Genomic DNA, 26914 nt, shown 5'->3' with positions numbered 1-26914 from the left:
AGTCCCTAAATCATGGAAAGCCTTGATTACCTAACTGAGACATTGAGTTCTTTGATCATCATCCGTATGTGTGTATCCCAACATCTGTGGTGTTATAGACTGGAATCTGAATGTTTGGCTACTTGCATTATTAGCAGTTTCATGCATTTTACTTACCAACGAAAAGACCAGTATGACATTTAGGGGACTCGTACAGAGTTGGACACAACTGAGCGACTTCCCTTTCACTTTTCACTTTCATGCATTGGAGAAGGAAATGGCAACCCAGTGTTCTTGCCTGGAGAATCCCAGGGACGGGGGAGCCTGAAGCATTCTAGGTGGAATTTGCCTGTTGATAGTTTTCCAGTAGGTTCAAACTGCAAATCTTCTTCTGTATTATAGTAGAGAATTTGGGGTGGTATGAGCTACACGGGGGTTTTTAAGGGAATTATCTTTTTCTCATGAAAGAACAAATTCCTGGGACTTTGTATGCAAATAAGTGCCGATTATAACAAATGAGCCTAATGAATTTGTAAAAGAGTCATAAGCAGATTCTTGAGTCTCTTTAGCAGTTCTCATTTATTTGTAATTGAAAAAGCAAATCTTTGCTAAAATAATTTTCATCCGTCGTGTGTGTTCATTTCAGAGTGCCCTTCCTCTCCCGGGCCAGGCTGGCTGTGTGCATCCTTAATACAGGATGCACCTTTGGGGAATGGCCCCCTCGTGGCTGTTGAGTCCTGCTTATCTGTTTGCCCTTTGGCTCTCCTCATGACTTACAGGAAATATACAATTCTTGTACAGAAGGTCTTTGAAATTTGAGTGCCTGGGGGAACTGAAAAGTCCTGGTGGACTTTGGGTGTCTATTATAATGAATCTATTATAATCACCTGTGACACTTTTCATTAATTCCAAGTAAAAGGAGAGAGTTTTGCCAAAAAAGATGGTTTGGATTTTAACGTTGTCTGCTTCACAGATGTGTTATAAATGGAATAAACCTGTGTGAATAAGTAAAGTAAGGTAAGTTGTTAGACGTGTTTAATTTGCAAAAAAGAGCTTCTGTATTTAATGAAGAATTCAATAAGCTTTGAATAACTATGTTCATTTCTCAGGTAAGAATTTGGGAACAATCGCAAAGCCCATGTTTGAGTCATCACAAAGTTGAATCCTGATTTATCATAAGGAATTTTTCCTCTACGCCATGCTTCATAATGATCCCTAAGACATGTTAGGCTTAAGTTAGTACGTGATCCAATATTAAAATGGAGGGAGTAAATCTTAAGGCAGTGTCTATGTTGAATTTTTTTATTTCACTGGATGGCACCTTGGCTGGCCTATTTCAGTTGGCACCAAAAGAAGTAACAAGGTTCAGACACCGATCTTGCCCTTTAATAGATGCTCCATCTTTCGTAGGTGGTCTTAGGTAATTTTAACTCACCTTGTGCTTCCTTTTAGCCTCCCAATTGACTGAAGGTGTAGCTTTGATTTTTCTTCATGTTGCATGATAATTCTAACCAGCAACATTTATTTATTCACTTATTTGGACCCATTTTGGCAAACAAGTTAATAATTTGGGGCATGTGAATTTTTCTATACTAGAGTTCATTGTCATCATCATTTAGACACATGATATTTTAGAGAGGAAATAGCTCAGCCCCTTTGTTTTACAGAAAAGCATTACAGGTCTAGAGAGGTGGGGAGCAGGTGGACAGTGATAAAAGCAAGAGGTTTACTAGGATTTTCCCATTAATGTAGATTCATGAGTCATAGCCTAGTGTTACCTTCCACACTTTGATTCTGTGCAGTAAGTGCCCTACGAGCAAACTTTCAAAGATGTGGACATGCATCTGGTTCCAGCAAGGAACCGGAACCGTTGCCATCAGTGTCAGACATGAGTGAAGCACAGCTTGTTCTCTGCCCCCTATCGCTGGTGATTCTTCAGCTCCACCATCTCCTACCTCTTCCTCTTCCAGTCGGTAACTTGTCTGTTCACTCAGTGCCAGCTGTTGTACTTTTCAAGGTTCTGTATTGTAAGATTAAAAAATTCCCTTTATCTTTTTATATTTCTTTTAATAAATTTATTTATTTTCAATGGAAGGATAATTGCTCTACAATGTTTTGTTGGTTTTTGCCACATGTCAACGTGAATCAGCCATAGGTATACATATGTTTTTTTTATGTATTTAGGTATACATGTTTTTTTGTGTATTATTTGTGTGAAGTGTTAGTTGCTCAGTCACCTGCCAGGCTCTTCTGTCCATGGATTTCTCTAGGTATGAATGGTGCAGTGGGTGCCCTTTCTTTCTCCAACAGTAATACTGTAAACTCACTGCGGTACAGTACTGTATAGCCGATTGTGTTAGTTGGGTACCTGGGCTAACTCTGTGGGACTTAAGAACAAATTGGACTTTAAAATGTGCTGTTGGAACGGACGAGTCCCTTGGACTGCAAGGAGATCCAACCAGTCCATCCTAAAGGAGATCAGTCCTGGGTGTTCATTGGAAGGACTGATGTTGAAGCTGAAACTCCAGTACTTTGGCCACCTCATGCGAAGAGCTGACCCATTGGAAAAGACCCTGACGCTGGGAAAGATTGAGGGCAGGAGGATGACAGAGGATGAGATTGTGGGATGGCATCGCCAACTCAATGGACATGGGTTTGGGTGGACTCTGGGAGTTGGTGATGGACAGGGAGGCCTGGCGTGCTGTGATTCATGGGGTCGCAGGGAGTCGGACACGACTGAGTGACTGAACTGATTGGAACGGAACTTGTTGGGATGTAGGGATCTTAAGAGTAGTGTAGCATCTGTGGTACCTGTGCCAGACTAAGGCTCTTGTGTCTTTTGAAATCTCTTGCCCCACACTGATGCCTAGTGTCAATCAGGAAGTGTGGTAATTGTTACCCAGTACCCTTGAAAGTGTTACCAGGCAGGAAGTTGTGGGAGTGCAAGCTTGGTGGTGGGGATGAGTCGTAGAAGCCTCAGGATCTCTAGTGAGGCTTACTTTTTCCTGCTTGTCTAAATCAGGTAAACTTTGTCACGTTAATGCATCTTCTCTATCACCGCCACCTTCTGTTTTCAGTGGACACTATGTTTGCCTTTGACTTTCTTATTAAGACAGCACACCTCTCATCAAATGTATCTGTCACAACGCCTGGGTTGCTTAAGACTCAGACCGTCACTGGTGTATTCCATTTAGCAACGTCCTACAGATCAGAACACATTATAGACTGAACTCCAGGTACCCGCATCTAGGAAACACGGGTTGAGTGCACAGATGGGACCCTTGGTTTCCTGGTCAGAAGGAATTGGTGCCCGACTGAGTGACTCCTGATGTATCTGTCATTGACGTCAGAGGTGTCCCTCGTCTTTCCTTTGTCTGGTATCAGCATGCTTTCCCACCCCACTTTTTAGTGCTTTTCTTGGTCCTTTCAGCTCCCACCTTGGTCTGCATCTCAGATACTGTGGAAAAAATTTGAAGGACACCCCAAAGAAAGCCTCATTGGCAAAGATTTTGGTCCCTACTTCTGTATTTTCTGCTCTAACTTTTGCAAAATAAATTGAGCTGAAATGTTTTTGTTGAAATAGTTTAAGCTATACCATTAGCATCCAGCCCACAAGTTAGCATTACCTTTGACCTTTTTCAGAAAAAGAATTTTCCTCTGACCTGGACTTAACAGATGGGGCTGTCAGAGTTGATTTTGTTTCCCATTGGCCATCCAGCACAGCGCCTGGGCGTTAGTAGCATTCTTGAAATATACACATTAGCAGATTTGAGTACTCAGCAACATCTCATTAAGTTTGTGCATTATTACAGCTTCTTTGGGTAAAGATGAAAGATTATAGACATAAGGGATATAGTTCTAGTTGTTTATATTACGAATGAAATAACCAAGCCGTGGGAAGTAACGGGGCTTTTTTAACATAAGCAGCCAGCATTGGTTATGGTGAGACTCAAGCTCAGGCTTAACAGATACTCGTAAAAATTTAGGTTCACAAGGAGTGGTGTCAGTTCTTTTTTGAGGGAGGGCGATTCAGGTGAATTTTTGTGTGGCTTGAACTGCCCCAGAGGGACTCCACTGAGGCATGAAATGGGTGGCCTGTTATAAGTTCCCCATGTTGGGATGGTATTTAGCACTTGGTCAACAGACTGAGTCTTAGCATGATGCTGGTGTGGCTCAGAACTCAATGCCACATTTCCCAGGACCTGTCCAACTCCCAAGAAACATGCTTATGGATTCAGACAATTGGATTTTCTTAGCTTGCTTTTCTCAGTTTACAGGCAAAAATAGAGAAGCGACTGGCTTCTTGCCTGAATTTTTTTCCTGAGACCTAGAAAGGATATCTGGTAATTCCTTCCTTTACTTTGTATTTAAATGTATTATTTTATAGCTGTACGTGAAGAATAAGATATTCCTAAGGAAAAGGTTTATTGATATTATCATTTTGTAACCAGTTTATTGAGATGTAATTCACATACCATACATCCACCTGTTTAAAGTGTACACTCAATAGTTTGTGTATTACATTTAAAACTCCATTAAATTATGGAACGGAGAAGGCAATAGCACCTCACTCCAGTACTCTTGCCTGGAAAATCCCATGGACAGAGGAGCCTGGTAGGCTGCAGACCATGGGGTTGCTAAGAGTCGGACATGACTGGGCGACTTCACTTTGACTTTTCACTTTCATGCATTGGAGAAGGAAATGGCAACCCACTCCAGTGTTCTTGCCTGGAGAATTTCAGGGATGGTGAAGCCTGGTGGCTGCTATCTATGGAGTCGCACAGAGTCGGACACGACTGAAGTGACTTAGCAGTAGCAGCAGCAGTAAATTATGGAAAAATACATACAACATAAAATTTGTCAACTTAACCATTGCTAAGTGTTCAGTTAATTCAGTGGTATTAATTACATTCACAGTGCTGTGCACCCATCACCACTTCTATTTCTGAAACTTTTTCATCGTCTCAAGTAGAAACTCTGTACCCATTAAGTAAAAATTCCCCTTTACCATCAGCATCCCCCAGCCCCTGGTAGCCTCTCATCTGTTTCTTCTCTCTATGAATTTAACTCCTTTGGGCACCTCATATAAGTGTAATAATACAGTGTTTGTCCTTTGATGTCTGGCTCATTTTGTAATGTCATCAAGGTTCATCTATGGGGTAGCATGTGCCCAAACTTCATTCCTTCTTATGGTGTGAACTCCAGACAGGTGACGTGGGCAAAACAGGGGTACCCTGTATGGCCCTTCACCACAGTTGCTCAGTCTAAAGCAGTAAGAGAGGAAAATAGTCAGGAAAAGACTCTCCCTTCTCCCAAGGTTGCTTTAAAGCACATTTTAAGACCCTTTGCCCCTTCTGATTTTCCCTGTAGCATTTTCTCATGTATGCTGGGCACACTTGGTCCTTCAGTGTTCTGGTTTGGCATTCATCTTTTCCCAGTGTTGCTTAACTCAGGTTTGGCTGCTCACTGCTCGAAAGCCAATACTAGAGACTGTTGATTGGGAAGGAAAGATTGCTTTATTCAGGAGGCCGGTAACCTGGGGAGAAGGCGGACTCATGTCCAAGAACCAACATCTGTTCTCATCATTTTAAGATTTTGCCCATATAGTAACATTTATTGCTTTTAAAATCTACAGATTATAGAATGGATATTGCGGGCTTCAATATAGAATGTAAACATTAACGGAAGTGATTACTAGTTTGATTACAATTGGATCCATTTTCATTTTTTTTTGCCTGTTTTGAATATAGTAACTTGTATACACCTCTGTTTCCCTTAATCTTGAAATTCAAGATTACTCTGTATTATATATTGACACAGCTGAGAAATGGTTTTAGGTAAAAGAGTAAACAAAAAAATTACTGAATATCTACTGTGTGTTTTTAGTTGAACTATGTCCTTTCCTGAAAATTCTCCATTAATAGCCTCCTCTCCCTCTTGTTTCTTTTATCGTTGAGGCACGTTTGCTGAGGTTAATGTTCATGCCCAAGTTCACATAGCTGAACTTGGCCTGCTGACCCCATTGCCCGTACAATTTCCCCCACAGAGTGTTGGATCAGGTCTCAAAACTCATTGGCAAGCCATCAAAGTTCTGTTTGAAACTAAAAAAGGAAAACCTGTTTTCTGAAACGTGAACTCTCAATTACATAAAATGGATGCTTCTGAAAACGGTATTGTCTCAACAGGGCGGACTGTAAACCTTGAACAACAGTGTAAACCTCATGTTATGTAAGAAGGGAGTTTATAGAGCCGAATATCCACTGAGCTGTGTTTCCGCTCCAGTAATGGGCAGAGTTGCTAGGGTAACAAGGGAAGGAGCCTTGCTCTTCTAAGTGGGCTGCTCGTGCGGTGTCCCACATGGCTAAAATGAGAGGGGCCCAGGGAGGAGAGTGGTAGGGAGGGGGTGGTAGAGCGCTGGTGTGTGTGTGTGTTACACGCTCAGTCGTGTCCGACTCTTTGCAACCCCATGACTGCCAGGCTCTTATGTCTATGGAATTCTCCAAGCAAGCATACTGGAGTGGGTTGCCATGCCCTTTAGGGGATCTTCCCGACTTAGGGATCGAACCTGGGTCTCCCACATCACAGGCAGATTCTTTACCATCTGAGCCACCAGGGAGGCTGGGGATGATTGAATACTGGGACGTTTGGGAGAAGGAGAATAAGCCCAGATAATTCTGGTAGCAAAGAGAACTCAAAGACAAAATGGCTCATTCACTGGGGCTGATACCACCCTGTTCTCTCCACCCTTATTTCCGGGTTAGACCCAGCTAGATGTTCTACCGTGATTGCTTTTAGCTTTGTAACCACCAGTAATCACACTGGTTTCATATTTCAGTTTTTACAGATGGCGAAAAATCCCTTAACTGTCTCAGTGTCTCTTCAAACTCCATATATCTGTATTTCTCAATAATGACTCTGACTTACTAGCTTTGGCTCCACCTGCTCAATGTGTTGAAAAACAGATTCTTGGGATCCACTCTGGACCCCCTAATTAACCTCTGTAACGAGACCCTGGTTCTACATTTTTAACAGGCTCCTCACTGGTGATTTCTACATACATAGATTTCACTACTACTGTTTGACACATTATATTGAAATATCCACCAAAAAGAAAATTTGAGTGACTTTGCTTCAAATGACATCATGAATAAGGAACGAACTGGTATTGAATTCTAGTTGCTTTAATTAGAATTCTTTCCCATTGATTCATTACTTCAAAAGGTATCTATTGAGCTTTTGCCATATGCCTGGTCTGGGAATAAAAGACAGTCTCTTTTTCGGTAGTTGCGTGGTTAGGAAGAAATACCCCTCAGTTGTGTTTTTAAATCTCACAGCCCCCTGAGACTCAAACCTTTAATGTCTCTTCAGTGCTTCATTAAGTAGCCAAGATGCTCAGTTCTGAAGAAGGCAAAAGCATGGCAGGGAGTATGAACATGGACAGCTTGGGATAGAATGTTTGATTGAGAGGTTTTGAGAAATAAACTTGATTTGTATGGAGAGGGCAGATGACAGATGACATTAAATGTTACACTCTTGCTTAAATTCCATTGCAGTAGCCTTTTGAAGACAGGTATAGCACATACTATTTGCCTGTGGATTTAATGCATTGTATCCTAATTCAGAATATGTTTACTGAATCCCTATTTGTGCTAAGCAGAACACCAAGAAAAAAGGCAGATTCTTTGTTTAAAAATCAAGGATGCGTATATATATATATGGAATTTAGAAAGATGGTAACGATGACCCTATATGTGAGACAGCAAAAGAGACACAGATGTAAAGAACAGACTTTTGGACTCTGTGGGAGAAGGCGAGGGTGGGATGATTTGAGAGAATAGCATTGAATCATGTATGTTATCATATGTGAAATAGATCGCCAGTCCAGGTTTGATGCATGAGACAGGATGCTCAGAGCTGGTGTACTGGGATGACCCCGAGGGATGGGATGGGGAGGGAGGTGGCAGGGGGATTCAGGATGGGGACACATGTATACCCATGGCTGATTCATGTCAATGTATGGCAAAAACCACTACAATATTGTAAAGTAATTAGCCTCCAATTAAAATAAATAAGTTAAAAATAAAATAAAAATCAAGGATGCGTATAGAGAATTTTAGAATGATTTTCATCAAAAGTGGTCTGGAAATACTGCATTTGCTGTTGGTGCCATGGGAGAAGAAAAAGACACATTAAAATGTCAATATATGGTGACTTTGGGTGTTCACAGAGAGTGTAGGCCTCCCTTTATGATTGGATGTAGAAATTACTGGAATGAAATTGCAGTTCTTCTCAGTGTAGGTGGCCGCCTCTCTGTCTCCTTGGCCACCAGCCACTTTTTGTCAGATGAGCCACACAGAGCAAGGCTGGTACAGCTCCAGAGCCCAGGATGGTCTGTCTAATCCATCTTAGCTTCTGTAAGTTTTTTCCCTGTGCTTTAAAAACTCTGTTTTGAGAGTTCAAAATTAGCCGTGGTGATAAGACATGCTAGTTTCCTGGGTCTTTGGAAGAGAGGAATGGTTCAGAAGTGATCTCAGTGGCTTGCATTTCCTGGGCTGATTGTTGTTCCTTTACCAGCTTTATTGACTAAAAGAGCAGGTGATTCATTTAAACTCATATGTTAGATGCAGTTAAGCATGGCTTCTGAAAGGACCACCTCACCCATTAAGTGCAAATAAATAACGATATGTGTATACAGCAGAGTCTAAAAGCATATTAGACAATTAATGAGAATGAATAATACATGTTCTCTGATAGTGTTTGCTCTGTGTGGTAGCATATTTTAAAAGTGGGGTGATAAGAAACCCTTGTGTGAGGCCTGCATTTAGTTAAGACAAGCTTAACCATCATCTGCCATATTTATAACAACAGCATCAATTCAGGGTTTTATGCTCAAAGCTTGTAGAATAAATTAGGAGATATGCTTTGAAAAATTGATGTTTACAATATACACATAGTAATCTAAAAGAAAAATGCCTTGTCAATATTAGTGCAGTATTTTCTGTGTATTCTCATTTTAATTATGTGATGGCTTCTAATGCTTTAGAGTTTCTCATCATGGATGATCCCTGGAACTTGGCCATGTCCCATTTAATGGAACGGACGTTTCAGTTTTAATTTAGCCTTATTTCTACTGCTAAGTGAAGGCCCAGTTTATATAACTCAATTTATACGGTTGTATAAACTCATCTTCTGAGCCTATAACTTGAAAACTGAATCTTTGTTCTGATATCATTATATTTACATTGAATAAATCTGAAGTTAGACTACAGGTTGATGTTGAAATGGGTCCAGTCTATCTTACTGCTAAAACTTCCTACACAATACAACACAATGTAAAAGGGTTAAGAAATGATGGTATAGATAAATAACCAAAAATAGAGGCTTATCTAAGACTAGGTTGCATAATAAGGAAATAATAGGGTAGTAATTAGGTTCTTAAGAATTAACGTTCCTTGTATACACTGTTATATTTAGAATCGATAACCAATAAGGTTCTACTGTACAGCACAAGGAACTCTACTCAATACTCTGTAATAACCTTAATTGGAAAATAATTTGAAAAAGAATCCGTTCAGTTGCACAGCCGTGTTCGACTCTTTGCGACCCCAGCACGCCAGGCTTCCCTGTCCATCACCAACTCCTGGAGCTTACTCAAACTCATGTCCATCGAGTTGATGATGCCACTCAACCATCTCATCCTCTTGACGCTTCTCTTCCTGCCTTTAAAGAATAGATGCATGTATATGCAAAACTGAGTCGCTCTGCTTTATACCGGAAACTAACACAACACTGTTGATCAACTGTACTCCAACGTAAACATTAATAATAAATAAATAAATTTGGCTTTAGCAAAAAAGAAATTAATTTCATTTTTATATTTATATAAAATATGGGTCTAGATATCAACTATGCATTTGTTGTCTAAGAAACTCTTAAACTCCTTTGTAATGCACTAAACCTATTTGCTCTCCTTTTGCACATCAGATTTTTCACAATAAGGCCTCTCTTGGTTTAGTGGTCACTGTATTCATTCTTTAGCATTTTCACACATTTTAGTTGATGAAATATCAGTCCTTTTCCTTCCAGTACTTGAGAAATCTCTTAACTGTTACATGAAAGAACTGAGAAGATAAAGTACCTTAGGTCAATGGCTATTTCCAAGACACGTGATCTCATGTTGACTCTAGAGAGACCTTATTGAGTCCTTGGTCTGGAATAATTCGGATTTGACTACATGCACTTAAAAGAGAGCTATGCCGATGACCAGTCTGGGAAAACCACTGGATCTGAAATTCACTTAACCCCTCTCCCTCCTCCATCTGTATAGCAAGGGTTCCTGCTTACCAAGCTTAATCTTGACTGGCAGTCTTTAAGAACTGTGCCCTGTCCATTATTTCTCCTTTACCTTTCCACTTTAGTTTCTCTCTTTATTCTTTGTCTCGTCCCATCTTCCCAAATGTATTTTCAGTTCTTTTAAATCCTTATAAGCAAATAAAATCCAATATTGACAAAATTGTAAAGTGTTGCCCTGAGATTGCTTTCACTTCACCAAAACCCTTCAGTGTGGGCTTTTGTAGATATCTTTTCTGGCTCATGTCCTTTTTGAGCCTTTTCCAAAGAGGTGAATGTCTTCACTCCTACCTGAGTCACTCCAGGGTCAGTAGTAAACAACTCATCACAAGATCAAATTGCACAATTTCTGTTCTTGGTTTGTTTTTTTAAAAACTCATTTTGTAGCAGAATCTAACTCCTCCAAGCTGCTTCCTAAAATTCTTTCTTGACTTCTGACACCTTATTTTTGCCCCTTTTCTGGAAAAATCTGGTTTTCTGCTTTCTGCCATGTAGGTATAAACATTCTGTTAGGCAACCTTGATAGATTATGTTCCGTCACCCCTCCCTCCAGGTAGATAAGTCCTCACCTAGCTCCAAAGTGTAAATAAGTTTTTCATACACTCTTGGCTAGATTCTTCAGTCAAGAATTTGTTGCTGTTGTTGTTTGTTTTTTAGTCACTAAGTTGTGTCTGACTGTTTGCAATCCTATGGACTGCAGAACGCCAGGCTCCCTGTCCTCCACTGTGTCCCAGAGTTCACTCAGATTCATGTCCATTGAGTTGATGTTGCCATCCAACCATCTCATCCTCTGTCGTCCCCTTCTCCTCCTGCCCTCAATCTTTCCCCAGCATCAGGGTCTTTTCCAATGAGTTGGCTCTTTGCATCAGATGGCCAAAGTATTGGAGCTTCAGCATCAGTCCTTCCAGTGAATATTCAGGGTTGATTTCCTTTAGGATTGACTGGTTTGATCTTGCAGTCCAAAGGACTCTCAAGAGTCTTCTTCAACACCACAATTTGAAAGCATCCTGTTTGTTTGCTCTAACATAAATGCTTTCCAATTCCCCATTTTCATTGAAAATCATAGTGTTTAAGAGACCTCACTCCAGAGACAGAGTGTGTGGCTTCACACCAGTTTCCAGAGTGCCAGTTGTGTCATGTTGGGTAGGTTACTTGGCTGCTGCTGCTGCTGCTAAGTCGCTTCAGTCGTGTCCGACTCTGTGAGACCCCATAGACGGCAGCCCACCAGGCTCCCCCGTCCCTGGGATGCTCCAGGCAAGAACACTGGAGTGGGTTGCCATTTCCTTCTCCAATGCATGAAAGTGAAAAGTGAAAGTCGAGATCCCATGGACTGTATCCTACCCGGTTCCTCCAGCCATGGGATTTTCCAGGCAAGAGTACTGGAGTGGGGTGCCATCGCCTTCTCTGGTTATTTGGCTTAGTTTCCTTGTGATAAAGTGGAAGTGGTGATAATTTCTTATAAGATTGATGAGATTATGGCCTAATGGGTTAATATATGTAAAGATTAAATAGTAAGACAGTCCCAGACAGAGTTCTAGTGTATAAATACTTTGGTTATTTCTGCTGTTTCCAACTCCACCTGTCTGTCTCCCAACTTCAACTAAAGGTCATCTCTTCTAGGAAAACTAATTTTTTGCTGTCTCATTTTAATTGTTTCTGTAAGTCTAACCCTCATGGCTGGATGGCATCACCGACTCAATGGACATGAGTTTGGGTGAACTCTGGGAGTTGGTGATGGACAGGGAGGCCTGGTGTGCTGTGATTCATGGGGTCGCAAAGAGTCGGACACGACTGAGCGACTGAACTGAACTGAACCCTCATGCTAGACTAGAGTAGACTTTTTGCTCTTATGTGTTCTCTGCTGTGTCTTACTTAACTTGAAAAAATTTTTCTTTTCCTACTAACGAGCAAGTCTGTTTTTAAATCTGGAATAATTTCTGAAGATTTTAAGTTCTTAAGTCAACTCCGCATGTTGGATTTTTGTTTTTATCCGAGCATGTGGGATCTTAGTTCTCTGACCAGGGATTGAACCCACACCCCCTTCATTGGAAGCACGGAGACTTAACCACTGGCCTACCAGGGAAGCCCCTGCGTGTTGAATTTTTGATGAGAGATCTTTAAAGATACTAGAGGGTGCTCTATAGGGCCTGGACTTCATAAAGGAGAACGGAAATGTCATTGGTGATTAATTTCCCTTTCTATAAGAGAGCTTTCTGACTGTAGTTATAACTCATCTTAACCAGCTCTCTAGGAAAGTTGGGTGAGTGTTTGTGTATCTGTGTGCCTTCCACAGATTTGCACATTTTACAGTACATTTTTACAATGTTGAACATTTATTGTGACAGGGAAATAAATTAACTTTGAAAATGTTTCTCTAAACTTTTACTCGTATTTAATAGGTTTGCCTTAGAAATTTAGACATGGGTTGACAATTCTTACTGTAGTACCCTCTCCCTGGAGGACATTCCCATCCCTAAATGTTGGTGATGTTACCGAATGGAAGCTTTCATTGAATCAGATACCGACAACAATTCCAACAATGGACATTATCACCAGGTATTGATAACACGTAAGAGCAAATCATTATGACATAGTGCACCCTGGTAGGAATACTGAAAATACACATGGGCAATATTATCTTTATTTCATTTTCCTCTTTAGAATAAAACTTTTGGCATTTGAAAGGTCATTTATTAAAAACAGAAATTTCTGGACATAAACAATCATGTTTTAGATTCCCCCCCCCACTCTTATTGTAAATGTATTTTGAATTTGTTGTGTTTCTCCATGCTTTTAAAATTCTTTCCTTAAGGTAAAAAAAGAAAAAAACCAAAGTTGTTGATCAAACCTACCTGAAGCAAATGCAGGTAGGTTTGATCAAAAGTTGGATTTTTTCAGCCAGAATCATTATAAAACCAGCATGTCTGGTGATATTTGTCTGCAGATGCATTTTATGAGTCAGTTCTAACTTTGTATGTTACCTTAAAAAAACAATAATTGGATTTTCTTGTATTTAAACCTGTTGAGTTTTTATAGCCCTGAATTTGCAGAGTGACACAGTTTAATTTGCTATGACCACATGTTTAACTTCGTCAAGAAATCTTGATTGGGTCTCATGACGTGATCAAGATGGATGATCTTTTTTTGATTCTGTTTCCCTCTTATAATCAGCAGAAAATATATCTGCCTCACAGATGGAAACAGAATCAAAAGGAGACACTATTCTTCATCTTGATCACACGATGAAGCAGCAATCAAACCAGAAATGACACTTCAGTCTCCGACACATACTGTTGCATATTCATGTTAGGTTTTGCCATAGACTTGGTGTCATCTTTTTCACTGTAATCTGTTTGACATTATCCCTAAGAACTTTATAGTCTCCTGGTTCTAGATGAAATGATTAATTAATCCAAATTTGTATTTTCAAAGTAGAAACTTGGCAGTGGATGGGACCTTTGTATGATTCAAGCTGTCCTATATAGAAAAATGCCTATATAATAGTTCAGAGAGCAATATAAATAGGAATCGCATTGAAGTCATAATATTGTAACCTTCAGGCCATATGGAGAAATACTCTGTTAATCATTTTCTTCTTTTGTTTTATATACCAGTTAATGTATGCCAGTGATTTTCATTGTCACAGAATGACATCATTGTTCACCGACAAAGTAACAAAAATACAGAATTATGCTAAGGAGAAATGGAACTGGAAAGTGTCGTGAAGTATGTAGTCATTGTAGGAAGAATCTAGGAAACACATAATCCCTGTGGTTTCCAGGTGGTTAATGCCTAGAAACTGTGACATTATGCAAGGTTGCATTTTCTGAAGAGAGTCAGTGCTATACTTGGGACTTGCATTTTTCATCTGAAGATATGGGAAGCCAACTAATGAATGTAACCAACAAAATGCTACCTAAATGATGGTGATCATCTGCATATCAGAACATCTACAATTCAGTACATGGGCCAAGATAAACATTTTACATTTAATCACCAATAGTTTTCCTTTCAGAATGCAGAATGGTTCCTGAGAGTTCTTTGCTTCTAGAATGCCCAGTGGCATGCTATTCCTTAGACCTGCCTCTAAGAACTGAAATTTTAAAGTTGGTGATGACAACATTATTTCTCCAATTTAAAACTCCTTGGAATTCAATATTTACCCCATTCTCTCTCACTGAACACAACCAGATTACTTAGTGCTTTATTTCAGACTAAAGAAAGGAAAGAGTAAATAGGAGTCCCAGAAACATCTTATTTTTTTTGGAAAATCATAACACTTTCACAATGGCTAAAATACTGATTAAGTCCTATCCTGATAGGTAGGGTTTTGAGTTCCTGTGTCTTAAAACACAGACAGTTGTCATGATGGAAAGCAAAGGAATATATGAGCAGAGTGGCTGAGCCATGTGTTTTCACGTGGTAGCCAGGTTATCTGAGAACCTTAGTCAGTGGAAGGGGTGGAACCGCTTTCTATAGAGACTACTCAGCACCAGGTTGGCTCAGTGACTCCACTCCCATAGTCTACCAGTGGGCTCCTTTTCTTAGCTGGGAACAGGGAAACTATCCCAGTGGGCTTCCAGTTGCTACTACCATCGCTTTGCCTTTGGTGCAGGATGGAGTCAAGATTTAAATCCTTCACTGCTAGATCTTTTATCTTGCCTCTGAAGCTGTCCTACTCAAGAAGCCTGTAGGATTGAATATTTGGCTTCAGTTTCTATAAGTTAAAGTGCAGAGAACAACTGGATCCAGACGAAGAGCAGATATTCATACGCAGTAAAGGGAGATAGTTGCAATCCCCTGGAGAAGAGGCAAAGAACCCGCTTTCCAGTGCAGAAGACAAAAGAGATTCAGGTTCCCCATGGCTTGGGAAGATCCCCTGGAGAAGGGAATGGCACCCCACTCCAGTATTCTTGCCTGGAGAATCCCATGGACAGAGGAGCCTGGCAGGCTACAGTCCATGGAGTTGAACAGAGTCGGACAGACACGACTGAAGCAACTTAGCACGCAGTGAATCTTTGCTCTTACTGTATTAAAGTCACCATGACCTCATGCTAATATTCCCAAAGCAAAGATATTGGTATTAAAAATCTGTAACTGACTGGAACTCTTTCCCAACTTATGATAAACTCCAAACAAAATCTTCTCAAATGTTGCATTCTAAGTAGCTCTGTAACAATGCAGCTGTGTCCTAGTTTTGTGTGGTATAGCTTTCCATTACAATAGATGTAGAAATGAATTACCCCTTGATTTTGGAAACAAGCAACTCATGAGAGATTTCTTAGGTAAAACTATTTTCTAGTCAGATTCTAAACATGCAAGGGGATCCATGAAAAGATACAGGCCTTTATAAGCAAATGAAAAACATTTTTTTTTCTTTGAAGAAATATTCCATTTCCTAGGCTCAATTCAGTTCAAAGCAAAACAAAGCAAAAATGGTTGCTTCCAAAGGAAATGATAATACTGTGAGTGAGTGCTAGGTGGCTTGTTTTTGACATGAGTTGTAAAGAAAATATTTATAATTTTTCCAAAATGACACTTTGTCCTCTGCCTCTCTACTTTTATTTTCCCAAAACGAAAGCCAAGTTTTAATTTGGTAGGCTATGCTGATGTGCATGCTCAGTTGTTTTAATCGTGTCTGACTCTTTGTGACTCTATGCACTGCAGCCCACCAGTCTCCTCTGTCCATGGGATTCTCCAGGCAAGAATACTAGAGTGGGTTGCCATGCCTTACTCCAAGGGATCTTTCTGACCTGCGTTTCCTGCATTGCAGGCACGTTCTTTAAAAACATATTGGGAAAGTCCTATATGAGTTGATCATATTAGAATTTGTAAGAATTGTGGTTCATCTAATACAGATGTAATTTTGCCTAGCGTGTCCTGGGATTGTGTGTACAAAATAAACACAGACTTAGATGATTTGAATGGCTAAGGACCATCTTCTGTGTTCTCTGACGGCCTTCCTGGAGCAAAAGGATCAAAGAATTTGAAGAGCTTTGTGGAAGTGACTATCTTTGTCTATTAGAGTATCATTATTACCATATAATATTTCAAGTTATTTCTTCGCCTGAATGCCTCAAAGAAAATTCTTTTAAGCTTTGCAGTAGTGGTGATATGTAGAATTACATTTTTTTCTCTTCATAGATATATATTAGTATTCAACTTGGTCGTTGACCATTACCTTGTAAACAGGAATTCCGTTTACAAGAAAATAAATATTTGTTAGCTCAAAGACTCAACAAAATCCTCCAAATATTTTGTTTTGGAGAAACAATTAAAATCTAATTTTGAGGCCATTTATTATTTACTTCATGGATTTATTTCTGAGGCCAAAAAATGCCTTACCTTACTTAAGGTAAGGCAAGGAAGGTACTCTATCACATGGATGTGATCTGAGTCCTGATGTGAGGTGTAGGCAAAGAATTGGGCTCCAGGGCTTCATACCCGCCACTGATCTTCCCTCTGATTCTCATGGCTTCTCTCCTGTTTCCCCACCTTCCCTTCCAGGTTGCTTTAATCACATAGCAGTGCTAGAATGTCACTTTCTTCACCAAAGAGCAGAATTTTCATTCTTCTGGAGTATTTGTGTATATAGCCAAGGGGTATTAATTAACTAGATAGAGGCTCACTTTTATAATAATGGAGGAGCAGATAAGTCACACGGCACCTGTGAGCCATTTTGAATACTGTAGTACCTGAAAAATATGAAATGATTTGGAACTTCATAAAAGAAGAGTTTCATCTGTGGGAAAAAAAAAGATAAGTGGTAGCATTTGACTGTTACCTTCCCTCATAAACATTCTATGTTTAGCTTATTACCTGAGATAAAGTGTAGGTCAGGTTTTTTTTTTTTTGTCTTTCACATATGTATATAATATGAGTAAAACAAATAGTTTTAATTGAAGAATTTGGATTCTCTGTTCATCCTGAGAACTGAGAGGGAGTTTTTTTTCTTGTTTCCATGGACCAGGTGACAGAGAATTAGTGGGGAGAGAAAATGATGTTTCTTCTATGATCACTCTGAGTATGCGCTTGGGAGGAAGTAGATTTGATGACTGATCCATAATTTTTACTTCTGTCTGGGAAATTATTTCTTGGTATAGTAGACTGTTTATATTTTTAAAAGATTTCTAACCTCAAGAATCTTAAGTACATTAAAGAATCAAATCAAAGGAGTAGACTAATATTAATATTAGCAGCATGGGGATAATAGGTGACCATAGGGGCTTCCCAGGTGGTGCCAGTGCAGGGGACACTAGAGATACAGGTTCCACCCCTGGGTCAGGATGATCCCCTGGAGGAGGGTATGTCTGTCAATCCACTGCAGTGTTCTTGCCTGGAGAATCCCATGGACAGTGGAGCCTGGCAGGCTATAGTCCACAGAGTCACACAGTTGGATACGAGTAAAGCAACTTAGCATTCATGCACACATGGCGACAACAGATAACCACACAAACTTCTTTTCCACGCATATGCAGTCAGCAGGAGCATCCTTGAAACACAAATACCAAAAATCTTGATGCCATTTAAAAAAATATTTTAACCACAGTGCTTCTAATTCCTGATTCTAGAGTGTGTTTGTGGAACCTGTGGCCTGCTATTCTCTTACAGTTTACAAGCACATAATTATCTAAGAATTGCAAAATTAAATGATGGGGGAAAGAACTAGCACTTTTTGCAGGCTCATGAAATGGCATGTGCAACGTCTCCATGAAGTAAGTCCTGTCCAACATTTTCAAGGTTAAAAACAGTGACGTTTCTGTCTCTTGCTGTTGGTTGTCAGTTGTTTTCTAGGCCAGTTGGAAGCCATCAGTCTGTAATTTTGGCCATTGTAACATACAATTCTTTTGTAATTTCAAAGGACAACTCCTGAGTTTGCTTTCCTCTGAGATGTTGTAACTAATAAATCAACTTTAGCGTTTGGTTGTCATATCAAGATGGAGAACTTAGTTCAGTGCACAGGTCTGAGTTTTCCTGCTGTGTCACTCAGTGGCTGGGAAATGTCCCAATGTGGAAAAGTGCAAAGGTCGCCTAGCCCTTTCTTTGTAGCTTGAAAATGAAAGTTGCTCAGTTGTGTCTGACTCTTTGTGACCCCATGGGCTATACAGGCCATGGAATTCTCCAGGCCAGAATACTGGAGTGGGTAGCCTTTCTCTTTTCCAGGGGATCTTCCCAACCCAGGGATCAAACCCAGGTCTTCCACACTGCAGGTGGATTCTGTACCAGCTGAGCCACAAGGGAATCCCAGGAATACTGTGTTAGCCTATCCCTTCTCCAGCAGATCTTCCCAAACCAGGGTCTCCTGCGTTGCAGGCGGATTCTTTCCCAGCTGAGCTATCAGGGAAAGATTTGGGTTTAAGTACCTTCCAGGATGGATTACTAGTTGATGTGCTTGTGTGTGTATTTAACTGTTGTTGTTTTTTGTTTTTTTTTTTAATTTAGAAGTTCAAACTTCTGAATTTCTACACCAACTGATTTCTTTCAAAATTATAAGGGATAGAAATAAGAGAAAAAATATATGCCCACCACCCCTTATTTCTTCAGGATTTTGATACAAAGCTCCATTAGCAAATGGGATGATAAAAAGTTACAGGGACAGAAGGTACCAGAAAATCTGAAATTTGTCCTAATCATGTCAACATCTTGAGTCGCCCTAGATCTGTACCAACCTTGTGACTCAGGATGGATACCCTTCCTGAGATGAGAACTTTGCCCACTTGCTAATTTCTCAATGGAGTTCTCTGTGACAACCTAGACAGTGCCACCCTGCCTCACCTAATTTTGTAGGACTTGGCCTTTTTCTTTTATGATGCTGCTCCATGAACTCAGCTAGTTAGAATTTGGATAGGGATAACAGGAAGATACTAATGGTGTACTTATGATCTTATGGTGCTGTTGAGAAGATTAAATAAAATACTTTAGTAACATATTTGGGATTAGGGTTGCTCCTGGACCCCTGGAAACAGTTAATAGACTTGAAATTAAGTCGGTTCATGGGTTTCTGTTATGGAATTGAGAAAAGATCCTACCAGACAGACCTGCCAGGTTTTCTGTTTCTTAGCTGGAGAAGGCAATGGCACCCCACTCCAGTACTCTTGGCTGGAGAATCCCGTGGACAGTGGAGTCTGGTGGGCTGCAGTCCAAGGGGTCACTAAGAATCAGACACGACTGAGCGTCTTTGCTTTCTCTTTTCACTTTCATGCAATGGAGAAGGAAATGGCAACCCACTCCGGTGTTCTTAATTGGAAAATCCCAGGGACGGGGAAGCCTGGTGAGCTGCCATCTATGGGGTCGCACAGAGTTGGACACGACTGAAGTGACTTAGCAGCAGCGGCAGCTCTAACCTAATGTACCAGAATATCTTGAAATATCAGAGTTGACATTTTGACATGCACCATTCATACACACTGGGTAATTTAGAATTCAGTGAAAGAGTTTAAACTATAATTTAAAATACTGCTCCAGTTTATTTCTTCATATTTTCATTTATTGTTTTGTGACTGCTTACAGGATAAAGGTGCATTTAAAGTATTTTTACCATATATGCTTGCTCTCACTTCTGAGGGAAAAATAACCCAAAATTAAATCAAATATAGCCTGTCGGATGTCTGAAGTAGGTTATGACCAAAGTCACTCCCTTTTGAAAAAGAAATGTGTATAAGAGAAATTCTTACTTTGATAACATAATAAAGGTCTTATTTGAGAACAGGAATGGTATTTTCGTCATCTTTTGGTTTATTGCTTTTCTTTTTTCCTCCCCAACTATTAAAGTCATTCCAGACAGGAAATTCACGTACATCATGGTGAGACAAATTTTGACTGAAGAATAGCACTTTTGTATCTAACACCTGGCTCTTAAATAAGATAAATGTAGGTTATCACTGTCCTGAATCATGAGTCCAAGGAATGGAATGAATAAGCAGAAAATTTTCTATTCTAAATGGAAAATACTTAAAAAAACCACATCACAGAGTACAATATAATTCTGCCAGGGGTCAGTTCTGACCTGAAACAGAACCAGAGGCATCACCTGTATGCGGGGACGCAAAGCACAGGGTACGTTTTCCTCTCTGTTTTTCTCCTGAACTTAGTTGTGGGGAAGAAAGAGAATATTGCCATGTGATTTTTGCCGCACTTCATCAAGGAAAAGCAACCAATTTGCCTCCAAAGAGCAACATTTCAGTGGATTCCCACTGATATATGATGCCATGAAAATACATTTGAACTAAATTTATACCTGATTATTGATTTGGATGAATGCTTTAGTACCAGAGGAGAAAGATTGAGGATCAAGTACACTCAGGTTCTTATACCAGAGTCAGTGTCAGCCTCCTGGAAGTTGGCGACTTACCTTTGAGTGAAAAGGCCGTTGATGACCATTAAAGTTGAGTAATCTAGTTTGAATTCTCATCAGGAAATTGATCATGAAGGACATTGTTATATTACTATGGAACTATTTCTTTTAAGTCAAAAATACCTTGAAAAGCAATGAATACAAGTCTGACACAATTAACAAACCAAATGTAACTGGTGACACTCTTTTCTGAGCAATCGTTTTCCTTTAATGGGTCCTTCTTAATGAGATAGACCAAATCCTCCTTGCCTTTGGTCTTTGAAGATGTGAGTGCATATACGAATAGTGGACTTTGAAGCTTGAGATTATTTTCTCGAAATTTGAGATCTGTGTGGTTTTTTCCAGCTGTGTCATTTCTCTGGAATGTGTTTTAAAATTATGACACCTTTCACTAGCTCTCCCATAAATCTAAAACGGCTGTCACTGCCAATTTGTTCAGTCCTTGGTGATTGAGCTGGACTTGAGGAAGCAGATACACAAATCGTGGCTCCGTTTCTCTTTGCAATTGACGGTCTTAGTCTTTTTAATCACTGTTCTTTGATTTTAGCTGGGTATGTCCTTGGCTTACTACTGATCAGATACTTTAAATGATTCATTGTTTAAATTTTATTTTATTTTTAACTGTGATGAAATACTTGTAGCATATGATTTACCGCGTTTACCATTCTAAGGTGCACGGTTCAGTAGTGTTCTGAACCCTTCTCTTTGTAAATAGAAGCCTCTTTCAGTTTTTATACTTGACAAGCATCTTAGCACTGCTGTAGCTAATTACCATAGATTGAGTGGCTTGTGGGAGAAGGCAGTGGCAACCCACTCCAGTACCCTTGCCTGGAAAATCCCATGGACGGAGGAGCCTGGTAGGCTGCAGCCCATGGGGTCACTAAGAGTCACATGTGACTGAGCAACTTCACTTTCACTTTTCACTTTCATGCATTGGAGAAGGAAATGGCAACCCACTCCAGTGCTTTTGCCTGGAGAATCCCAGGGGCGGGGGAGCCTGGCGGGCTGCCGTGTATGGGGTTGCACAGAGTCAGACATGACTGAAGCGGCTTAGCAGCAGCAGCAGAGTGGCTTGTAAACAATAACAATTGATTTCTCACAGTTCTGCTAGGGTGGAAAGTCCTAGATCAAGATGTGGGTAGATTTGGTATCTGGTGAGGACCTGCTTTGAGATTATAGGGGGCTGGTTCCTGGCTTCGAGGGCACATGGGGAAGGGGGCCAGAGAGGTCTGCGCCGGGGTTGCTTCTGTGAGGGTGCTAATATCCATGAGGGCCCCACCAGCATGTCCTAATCACCTCCAGAAGGCCACCCACCCCACCCTGCCTCCTAATACTGTCACCCAGGGGTTTAGAATGTCAACCCATGAATTTGGGGGGATGCAGACCTTCTGCCTAGAGCCTCAAGTAACTCTTTCTCGTTTTGTTTTATGTTGTATTGTTACAGAACTCCAAGATGGGAGGCAAACTGAGCAAGAAGAAGAAGGGGTACAATGTCAATGATGAGAAGGCCAAGGACAAAGACAAGAAGGCCGAAGGAGCCGGGACAGAAGAGGAGGGAACCCCAAAGGAGAATGAGACCCAGGCAGCTGCCGAGACCACAGAGGTGAAGGAGGGCAAAGAGGAGAAGCAGGAGGAGGAGGCCCAGGACGCCGCCAACAAGCCCGAAGACAAGGAAGGTGAGAAAGACGCCGAGGCGGCCAAGGAAGACGCTCCGAAGGCAGAGCCTGAGCCGACGGAGGGGGCTGAGGGCAAGCCGGAGCCCCCCAAAGATGCTGAGCAGGAGCCGGCGGCCGCCTCAGGCCCCTCCGCTGGCGGCGATGCCCCCAAAGCTTCGGAGGCCGAGGCAGCGGAGCCCGCAGCCCCCACCAAGGATGACAAGAGCAAGGAGGGAGGGGACCCCACAAAGACTGAGGCTCCCGCCGCTCCTGCCGCGCAGGAGACGAAAAGTGACGGGGCCCCAGCTTCAGACTCAAAACCCAGCAGCACTGAGGCTGCCCCATCCTCCAAGGAGACGCCGGCAGCCACGGAAGCGCCGAGTTCCACGCCCAAGGCTCAGGCCCCCGCAGCCCCCGCAGACGAGGTCAAACCTGCCGAGACCCCGGCAGCTAATTCCGATCAAACCGTAGCAGTGAAAGAGTAACAAAGGACAGCCTATGGAAAAAAAAAAAAAGAATACAGCTTAACGACGACCTGTCTCTCTTGTCTCTCTATCTCTCTCTCTTGTCTCTCTCTCCTATACTAACTTGTTTCAAATCGGAAGTAATCATATGTATTGCCCAAGAATAAGGATGTGGTCCCATCAAAGGGAGGGAGGGGGTGGGGAGAATCCAAATAGTATTTTTGTGGGGAAATATCTAATATACCTTCAGTCAACTCTACCGATCAGCCCTGGATTTTCAAGATCAATGTCTGAAAGTGCAGTACATCTTTTGTACCTGAACTGCGGTCACATGCGATCCTGCCACTAAGATCTGAACATCTTGTCTTTCTGCAAGGGGCAGGGGGTGGGGAGTGATGCGTTTGATTCTGCCCGCAGGGCTGTGCCAAGGCAATCAGATGTTTATGAAAGCAGTATTTTCTGTGTTTTCTTTTTCATTTACAGCCTTTCTTATTTTGATATTTTTTTAATGTTGTGGATGAATGCCAACTTTCAGACAGCCCACCGTAGCCTGTCCACATGTATCTTGATGCCAATACTCCATTTTTCCTCCCCTGGTCTTTTTGGGAATAACAAACATTCTCTCATCCTACTTAGCCTCCCTAGATTTCTCATGACGAGTTAATGCATGTCCGTGGTTGGGTGCACCTGTAGTTCTGTTTATTGGTCAGTGGAAATGAAAAAAAAAAATAAAAAAAGTCTGCGTTCATTGCAGTTCCAGTTTTCTCTTCCATTCTGTGTCACAGACACCAACACGCCACTCATTGGAAAATGGAAAAACATAAAAATTAAAAAAACAAAAAACAAAAAACAAAAAAAAATGTACAATGGATGCATTGAAATTATATGTAATTGTATAAATGGTGCAACAGTAATAAAGTTAAACAATTAAAATGAAGTCACGAAGACTACTGGTTTTCTTTTTACCACCATGACCCTTCCCTGCTCCTGGGTCATTGCCTCAGTAGAGAACAGAACAATTATTGGGAGTTTTCTTGGGTATATTTGGATAGAAAAATAAAGCAGGATCTTCAAGATTATTTGTTTAAAAAAATGAGCTGGATCAGTGTCAGTCTATGGAGATATACTCTATAAAAAATGAGGATGTGATTAATTAAAAGTCACATATTTTGAATGAAATACATTGTAAGACAATAAATGGATTTGAACTTAAAGGCTGGGTAGAAGAGAATCACAAGGTCTTTTAGGTAGATGCCATGCAGGTAAGTTGTAAAACCACTGAAGGTTATTTTATCTGTTTGTATACCATATTCGTGGTAGCTGTGGAGTGAAACCAAGCATGGAACCGGCCTTTGGAGTGACTGGATTCCTGTTCTGGTTTTGCACTGATGACTTAGGGCTTTTGCTGCTGCTGCTAAGTCGCTTCAGTTGTGTCTGACTCTGCGCAACCCCATAGATAGCAGTCCACTAGGCTCCCCAGTCCCTGGGATTCTCCAGGCAAGAGCACTGGAGTGGGTTGCCATTTCCTTCTCCAATGCATGAAAGTGAACAGTAAAAGTGAAGTCACTCAGTCGTTTCCGACTCTTAGTGACCCCATGGTCTGCAGCCTACAGACCATGGTAGCCTGGTAGGCTACCTCCGTCCCTGCGATATTCCAGGCAAGAGTACTAGAGTGGGGTGCCATTGGCTTTTAAGTCACTTCTAATTGCAGGCTTCTCTCTTACATGTAAGAGGTTTAAAACAAACCCCATTTCACGTCTGAAGTACTAGCTTGTGTATATGCCTGGTGATGATTTTATGAGATGGACAGGTATGTCCCAACAGAAGGTATGTCACCTCTGTCCCTCGATTTCTCTCCCAGGGCTGGAATGGCGACCCTCAGTTTGCTCATATTCCATAGATGGGGAAGGGGTTGGGAAATTATTATCAGCAGTTGTTTTTATGGAGCAGCAAGGCAGGTACATCAGTGCTGTAATTGTCTCAAATCTCTTGGTAGTGGTTTGGGTCTTTTGCAGTTGGTTATTAAAAGCCAAATCTCAAATATAAAGCACTTAAAAGTGAGGTGAATCCTGAAAAGTGAAAGTTGCTCAGTCGTGTCAAACTCCATGACCCCAAGGACTGTTACAGTCCATGGAATTCTCCAGGCCAGAATACTGGAGTGGGTAGCCTTTCCCTTCTTCAGGGGATCTAACCGACCCAGGGATCAAACCCAGGTCTCCCGCATTGCAGGCAGATTCTTTACCAGCTGAGCCACTAGGGAAGCCCAAGAGTACTGGAGTGTGTAGCCTATCCCTTCTCCAGGGGATCATCCCAACCCAGGAATCCAACTGGGGTCTCCTGCATTGCAGGCAGATTCTTTACCAACTGAGCTTGAGCTATCAGGGAAGCCCCAAAGTTAATCGTAGACAAAGATTTCTCATGATTGAGTCCATCAAATGCCAGGTTTGAGAAGAGTGGATTGGGTGGTAATAGAGTAATAAATAATAGTAATAGACTAATAAATAGACCCTAACCTAAGAAATTTTCTTTAGAATTTGTGAAGGGCCAGTATACTGGAATTAATTCCCAAAATTAGTTCATCCTCATCCACTAGTGAACAGTGGATGAGGAGGGACCTTATTCGGTTTTTATGGGTTACAATACACAGGATTTAAAAAGCAGAAAGAAGTCCCCTCCAATGATCATCTCAGTAGTCTAGTCTGTACCACACTTAAGATGTTGCCAGTGGGTTATACTGGAGAAGAAGAAATGGTGAAACTGGATACTAGGGTTCAATGCGGGTTCTTGTTTCTGTAGTGAAATAAATTTGAACTCTTAATGCTTGAAAGCACAGCAAGAAATATGTAAACACATTAACCACCAAGCAGCTGTTTTAGGTAAGAAAAATAGCAGAGAAATGTCCACATTATTACCAGTGTGTCCTGGCCTATGTAAAATAGCTCGGGGGTGGATTAGTGGTGCTGGTAGAGAGAGAACAGATTCTTTGAACCATGGAGGATATTTAAATGATTACTAATATTAAGTACCTTGCATTTCTTGTAGATAGACGTGCTCGTTGATGAAAGTCATATAAATTCACTCTCTTCATTCTTTTCTCATAAAAAACTCACTAGGCTTTTGGATGATTAGAACAATCAAATCAGTCTCCTGGATTAGTGCTCATGACATTTAATTTTACTGTAGTAAAGAAAACCTTGGTTTGAAGTTGTGTATTCAGCAGAACGTGTTTTGTGTGTGGGAGTGATGCACTCAGCCCGGAAATGTTGAGCGTCCATTTTGACTCTGGAGGAAGCTCAATTGCTCCCTTCTCATGAATGATTTTAAATAAAAGGAAGGTACTGCATAGACTTGTGCGTCACTGGCAAGTTATTTGGGGACTCACCACATGTTTGGCTCACCACTTCATGCATGTTTAACATCTGCTTTATGGAGAAGAAAGGCTTCCAGGGCTAACACTCACTGGGTGCATATGTACCTACAGCAAAAACTAACAGAGAGTGAAATGAGCTTTTCCACAGTGACCAGCTGTGTCCCCTTCACCTTGAATGTCCTGTCCAGTAGCTGACACTGCTGCTGCATGGTAGGGATGGACTCAAGTCCTCAAGAGCTGTTGCGTGCCATGGTGATCCTGCCTGGCCTCAACCCTAAAAGCAGGCCATCTTAAGCCTGTCTGTGGTCACTGAGGCAGAAGCCTCACCTGGCCACCATCCAGGAACCCCACTTGCCATTCTTAGTGGAGTCAAGGCCAAGGTTCGGTGTACACTGGGCGCATGGTTGTCAACCATCTGGTGCTGATAAAATCTAGACATTCTTTAGTTGCCTCAGTTGGGAAAATAATTAGGTGCAGTAGCTACACGTTTTGTTCTCATAATCCAGTTCAGTCGCTCGGTCGTGTCCGACTCTTTGTGACCCCATGAATCGAAGCACTCCAGGCCTGCCTGTCCATCACCAACTCCCAGAGGTCACTCAGACTCACGTCCATTGAGTCAGTGATCCCATCCAGACATCTCATCCTCTGTCGTCCCCTTCTCCTCCTGCCCCCAATCCCTCCCAGCATCAGAGTCTTCTCCAATGAGTCAACTCTTCGCATGAGGTGGCCAAAGTACCGGAGT

General features: G+C 41.3%; 1 protein-coding gene across 2 annotated transcripts in view; it reads left to right on the top strand.

Moving 5' to 3' along the window:
* The window catches only part of BASP1 (brain abundant membrane attached signal protein 1), a 93362-nt gene extending 70509 nt beyond the window's left edge, over positions 1–22853 (top strand). For both annotated transcript variants that reach the window (XM_018065749.1, XM_018065750.1), the window contains exon 2: positions 22128–22853. In XM_018065749.1, the coding sequence (XP_017921238.1) occupies positions 22137–22823 (687 nt within the window). In that variant the 5' untranslated portion in view covers positions 22128–22136 and the 3' untranslated portion in view covers positions 22824–22853. The remainder of the gene's footprint in view (positions 1–22127) is intronic.

This window comes from Capra hircus, chromosome 20 (genome assembly GCF_001704415.2).
Source record: "Capra hircus breed San Clemente chromosome 20, ASM170441v1, whole genome shotgun sequence".
Taxonomy (NCBI): domain Eukaryota; kingdom Metazoa; phylum Chordata; class Mammalia; order Artiodactyla; family Bovidae; genus Capra; species Capra hircus.
The sequence above is the reverse complement of the archived record's forward strand: the minus strand, read 5'-3'. Positions and strand labels throughout refer to the sequence as shown.